Source organism: Chiloscyllium punctatum, chromosome 3 (genome assembly GCF_047496795.1).
Source record: "Chiloscyllium punctatum isolate Juve2018m chromosome 3, sChiPun1.3, whole genome shotgun sequence".
In the NCBI taxonomy this organism is placed as follows: Eukaryota; Metazoa; Chordata; class Chondrichthyes; order Orectolobiformes; family Hemiscylliidae; genus Chiloscyllium; species Chiloscyllium punctatum.
The window spans coordinates 76,185,764-76,191,763 of NC_092741.1; the positions used below are offsets into that span (position 1 = coordinate 76,185,764).

The 6,000-nt window shown below is 36.7% G+C and overlaps 1 protein-coding gene across 5 annotated transcripts in view; it reads left to right on the top strand.

The window, feature by feature from the left end:
• zufsp (zinc finger containing ubiquitin peptidase 1) overlaps positions 1 to 2,876 on the top strand; it is a 50,301-nt gene extending 47,425 nt beyond the window's left edge. For all 5 annotated transcript variants that reach the window (XM_072555381.1, XM_072555374.1, XM_072555364.1 and 2 more), the window contains 2 exons: positions 735 to 949; positions 2,249 to 2,876. In XM_072555381.1, coding sequence (XP_072411482.1) covers positions 735 to 949; positions 2,249 to 2,296 — 263 coding nt within the window. In that variant the 3' untranslated portion in view covers positions 2,297 to 2,876. The remainder of the gene's footprint in view (positions 1 to 734; positions 950 to 2,248) is intronic.
• The last annotated feature ends 3,124 nt before the right edge of the window (positions 2,877 to 6,000 follow it).

Genomic DNA, 6,000 nt, shown 5'->3' on the forward strand with positions numbered 1-6,000 from the left:
ATTTGATCAACTTGCTCATTCCTGGTCTCATAGGTGCCGGTCAATAAAAGGTTTGCTGTATAATCGATGTAAAATCATTTAAGAGATTTTCTGCCTTCTGTAAAAGGCAAAAAGTGCTGTGCTGTCATACTAATGTGCACAGTTTGAACAAAGAAGAATGATAAACAAATAATGAGAACACAAAATAGTACAATATTTAAAAGCAATAGATAAATGCAGGTCTTTGCAGCTGCAGTTTGTTTTTAGAATGAATGTTTTTGTTAGCAAAACAGTTAGATAAGTTGACTTTCATAAACACTTACAGTGCAGTATTGTATGGGATGGTTAAACTTTCGTTGATTTATTAGCCTTCAGTCATGCCCAACCCTTTCCCTGCCATCATAAGGAAATATTTTTAAAAGTCCAGATCCTAGCAGCTATTCATTTGGCAAGGTTTGTATTGATATTGTATTAAGTCATAAATTATGAATAATTTGAAGCTCATGTATGGAAAATATAAAGAAATGTTGCAAACTAATCTGGCAGTATGTAATGAAGCTGATTTTATAAAAGTGGTGAAATAAGTAGCCAAGTGAACAAAAGCTTAAACAATTTTAACAATGTAAAATATTATTTTAAATGTGTTTGAATCTATTGCTGAAAGATTTTGTTTTTATTTTGTCATTAATCTGAATTGAATTGAATTAGCTTCATTGCTTTGAAATAGAATAATTTATAATTCTTTGAAACTTCAGGTCACAGTCGAACCATTATAGGCATAGAAGAAAGGAAGAATGGAACACTTTGCCTTTTGATTTTTGATCCTGGCAACCAAGAAATGCAGAAGCTTTTGCATCGTGATATTACTGCAGTCAATCTGAAAATGATTCGTAGGTTTATTGGAAATATGAAACATAAGCAGTATCAGATAGTGGCAGTGAATGGCTTTCTAACAGTGGAAGAGAAAAATGTAAGTGACTTATTAAAAATGTGCATGTTCTTTCAAATAAGTCCATTCTTGTTGTTAATGTATACTCCAGTCTCCAACCATGTCCCTGAGCTTTCAATTAATGTGCAACTTTCATTCTGTGCCCCACTCCTGTTACTGACGCGCACACAGACACACACACATGCAGACACACTGCCACGCCTATGACTCCTTTCCAGATCTTATGGAGCTCAACTTAAGCACAGTAAACAATATATCATACTTTCATTAGTTTTGTAACTTTTGACATAATCATGAAGGAGCAGGTAGTGCTTTTGGAGGTGTCGCCATTGAATGAAGTACCATACCGAGGTCCTGTCTGTCTACAGATGGGTATGAAAGATCTCATGTTGAGTTTAATGAGATGGAAATTAGCTGTTGTATTTCATACAGGGGCTACCCTGTGTGTCATGAAGACGCTATATAAATCCAAGTCCTTTTGGGCTTTTCAAAATTTGAATTCACCTTGGATTTGAGAAGGATATTAAAATTAGATTAGCTTCCCTACAGTGTGGAAACAGACCCTTCGATCCAACAAATCTACACCAACCCTCCGCAGAGTAACCCACCTTGACCCATTTCCCTCTGACTAATGCACCTAACACTAAGGGCAATTTAGCATAACCAATTCATCTAACCTGCACATCTTTGGACTGTGGGAGGAAACTGGAGCACCCAGAGGAAACCCACGCAGACCCAGGGAGAATGTGAAAACTGCACACAGACATTGACCCAAAGCAGAAATTGGACCTGGGTCTCTGATGCTGCGAGGCAACAGTGCTAACCACTGAGCCACCGTGACGCCCCAAATATTGGTGATCTGCTTAGGTCTGGAAAAAGAAGGGGCTTCTGAAATATGTGGCAAAGTGTGCCAGCAAATTCTGCAATTATTGTGTTGTTTGCACCCTCCTGTGGGTTGTCTTCTTGAAGTTACTACACTTCCACTTGCTTGAACTAAACTGTTTTTTCTGAATTGCTAATCCCTTCTCTACACTGATTTTTTTTTGTTACAAATTACTTGCTTCAACAACTGACCTGTTTGGATTTTAACCTTTTTAATTTCAATATAGTCTTGAAAAGAAAAAAAAACTTAAAATCTGGGAACCTTTTCGTTTTGTAGTCATGTGTTCAGTGATTTTAAAGAAAATTATAATCTGAGACAATTCAAAATATGACATTGCTTTCAGATTTTAATAACTGGGGGACCTGTTTTAAAACATCAATCTGAACTGTATACCACTAATTAATAGTACTGTTTTCTGAAACTCATTTTTCTTTCAGGCTTGTAAGCATGCATCTGCAGTGTTGACAGCAGAAAAGATACCATAATGGTAATTCGTATTTGGATTCACCAGGCAAGATGAGAGATTTTCTTTGTGGGTCATTTGCTGATCTTGGAATTACATAAATGATGTTTAACATGAGACCTTAGATATTTTAACTTGGTATTAATACCTCACTGTGCTAGTTCTTAAATGTGACAGGCCAAGTCATGATTGGTAAAGTGCATCGCAAATCTCTGTAACAAGTTATGTTTCTTAATGAACACAATTCTGCATTTTTGAGAGTTTGACTACACGTCAAATATTCATTTTGTTACTGGCCTAATGTTTGCCCTGCGTCATTCTCTGCTGGAAGTGGTAGCAGGACTGTTGCTCCTTTTGTGCATATATAAGTAGCATGTTAAACTGCAGAACATTGGAGCCTGTAATAATTATGGTTAGCATTTACCACTTATGAACATTTCAGGTTAGCTTGTATATGTTTTATATTTTTTCTATATACATTGCACATTATCACAAAGAGATAAAATTGAAAATATATTCCAAGAGCCAGAAAGTTATTTAATATTTTAGGTTTTCATTTTATTTGTGTAACAAAAATAAAATTTGCCTGATTTACAATTTTATGTTTGGATTTATATTGTCTTGATTATTCAATGACCATACAGTTTAAAGTCTTGACTTTTTAACGTAGACACACACATTGAGATTTCTTCCCAATGGCTGGTGAAACCTAGATTTTGCAATCTTGTCCTTGTTTCTAACAGATGTAATTTTTGCCAGGAGGAGGGAGGTGTCAGGGTGTGATTCATGTATGAGGGAGATTTGAACTTAGTGCTGAGTTCAATCAGATTTCATTTTGATTGTAGCAGGGCCTTTAATTGGCTGTGTGGAAGTCATGAATTTGTGGAACAGGTGCAATATATCTAACAGTTATGACATGATCTAATTTAAATCCATAGCCCTTCAAAAAGTGAAGATAAAATGATAAGTTCATGCTGTTGAGAGTTTTAAATAAAAGCTTTCAATTGCTGTCAATAGCTGCATATTGATATTTCTCTAAGAGCTCTCTATGAATATTTAAACATACTGTTTTGTAATTAGTTTCGCAGCAGGAGAGATGTTTGTTTTATAAGAAATTTAATGCAGTGAAATTTGAGAGGTTTGAATAGGTTTTCATGAATAGAATTTTTATTTAATCTTGTGAAGCTGTATACATTTTGTGAATTTTATTTTATTTCAACTGAACATGATTCCTGAGGCTTGCAGATGTTGAATATGGGTGAATTAGCATAAGTTGACAGGGCTGTAGAATGACGAGAGTGAGGGCTGGGTGTGTAAAATGTAACTAAACAACTAGACAACATCTCAAAAGAATTTTAAACAGCGAGTCAACTTTGGCTTCTGAGCTACCACCTCAGTGGTGATCTTAACTCCTTTCTGTAGTAGAACCACCACACCTGCCCCAACCATAAATCTGTCCAGTCCAGCAATCTGCACCATGCTTTGTGACCCAGGTCTCTCCTGCATCTATTCTATGTTTTCTGTTGGTGTCCTTTAATATTGAAATCATAGCCATCAACTGTTCAGGCAGATTTCTTGACTTTTCCTCATTTTTTTCTTTATTGAAATAAAGTTGTTTCTTTCATTTTGTACAATTTTACTTGTTCATTTTTCTTTTAATTCTTTCACAGCATGTTAATATCACAAACTAGGGAAATGTGTATTGTCCATCTTAATTATACTTGTAAAAGTGATGTTGAACTACTTTCTTGTACCACTGCAGAGTGTAAGTAGGTACACACATGATGCTGTTTGGGAGAGAGTTTTAAGGTTTTTACTCAGTGACAATAGGACTCTGCAATCTAGAAAAAGTCAGGAAAGTAAATGGCTTGATGTAGAACTTGCAAGTGGTGGTGCCCCTATGTATCAGCTGTCCTTGTTCCTCTAGATGGTGGAGTTCATTGGTTTAGAAGGTACGGTCTGGGATGCTTTGGGAAATTGTTACAGTACACATTACTTCTACTGTGTTATTGTTGGAAGTAATGAATGTTGAAAGTGGTAGATTTGGTGCCAGTGAAATGGGCTGCTTTGTTCTGGATGGTGTCAAGCTTCTTATGTTAATGACACTTCAGCAACACATAAAGGATTGTAACACATTCCTGACTTGTGCCTTGTAGATGGTGGAAAATTGGCTACAAATCCTTTTTTTTTGTTTGTCTATTAACTGCAGAATTAAAAGTCAATGTAGCTGGTAAAAATTGCCTGCCATTTCAATTTTAAGATGTTTGCGCCAAGGTCAGGAATGATCTTTGCAGCTATTTTAAAATCTTGAAAATTTGATTCATGTTTCAGTTAAGAGCACAGGACTCAAATGAACAATTTTTGAATGCCCAGTGCATCACTTAAGCTCACAGCATAGCATGATGCTAACTGGTATGAAAGCATCACGAATGATATTTAGGGCAATCACATCAAAGGTGCAGGTAAGTTGCTTTATTATTTCAGGCTCCTGTTAAGTTTATTTTACATTCATTTAGAGTTTTTCATCAGTTCAGAAAGATCTCTTTGTCTGAAGTGAACAAAATGTTGCATTATTTGGCAGTGATGTTTGACAACAGCCATGGATAATCTGATAGGTTTACCTTGGGGTTGGAGGATGAGTGGGAAATGCAAAATTCCAGAGATTGGGAGCAGCTGTCAGTAAAGGCAGGAGGCAGGTGTTTCGTAGGAGATTATAATCTGAATGCAGACAGCAACCCTCAGTTAGAGTCACTTTTGGCCTGAGAACTCTGTTGCTTTAGCGCTAAAAGACACTTCATACAGAAATAAAAATACCCAGTTGAATGAATTGCACGAGGTCACCAAATTACGTCAATCAATCATTAATTTCAAGTCTAATAAAATATTTACATTAACCAATGTTTTTAGTGATTTACAAAGAAAGATAACAGTATTGGTCTAAGTTAAAAGTCACACAACACCAGGTTATAGTCCAACAGGTTTAATTGGAAGCACACTAGCTTTCGGAGTGACGCTCCTTCACCAGGTGATAGTGGAGGGCTGAATTCTAACACACAGAATTTATAGCAAAAATTTACAGTGTGATGTAACTGAAATTATACATTGAAAAATTGATTGTCTGTTAAGCCTTTCATCTGTTAGAATACAGTGATAGTTTCACTTCTTTCATGTGTAAATCACAAAACCCTTTTTTTTAAAAGTTGTATTCTCGGGTTAGCTGTTAACAATGGTGAGAGCTAGACAATATGTTGAAGGTGTTAGCCCCCTGTGTTCTCTGTCTATGCCATGATGTTTAGATTGATTCTAATCTGAAAAGTGAGATAACAGAGTTTTACATAAATTCATGCAGTTTTTGAGCAAAGTACAATGTAACTCTGCAAGTACAAATTCACCCCACAAAATATATGTGTGCATGTGGGTCTTTGTCTGTCTGTGTGTGTGTGTCTGTCTGGGTTGGGGGTTGAGAGTGTGAGAAAGTGTATGTGTGTGTGTGGTGAGTGCAGAGTGTCTTAAGTCTGTGAGAGGGTACATGTGGGAGTGTGTGTATCTGTAAGGGTGTGTGTGGATGTCTGTGTGCACGTGTGTGTGTGTGTGTGTGTGTGTGTGTGTGTGTGTGTGTGTGTGTGGTGCAATGGTGGTCACCTGTAGTGTGACATGAACCCAAGGTCCCGGTTGAGGCCCTCCCTATGGGTACCGAACTTAGCTATCAGCCTCTGCTCGGCCACT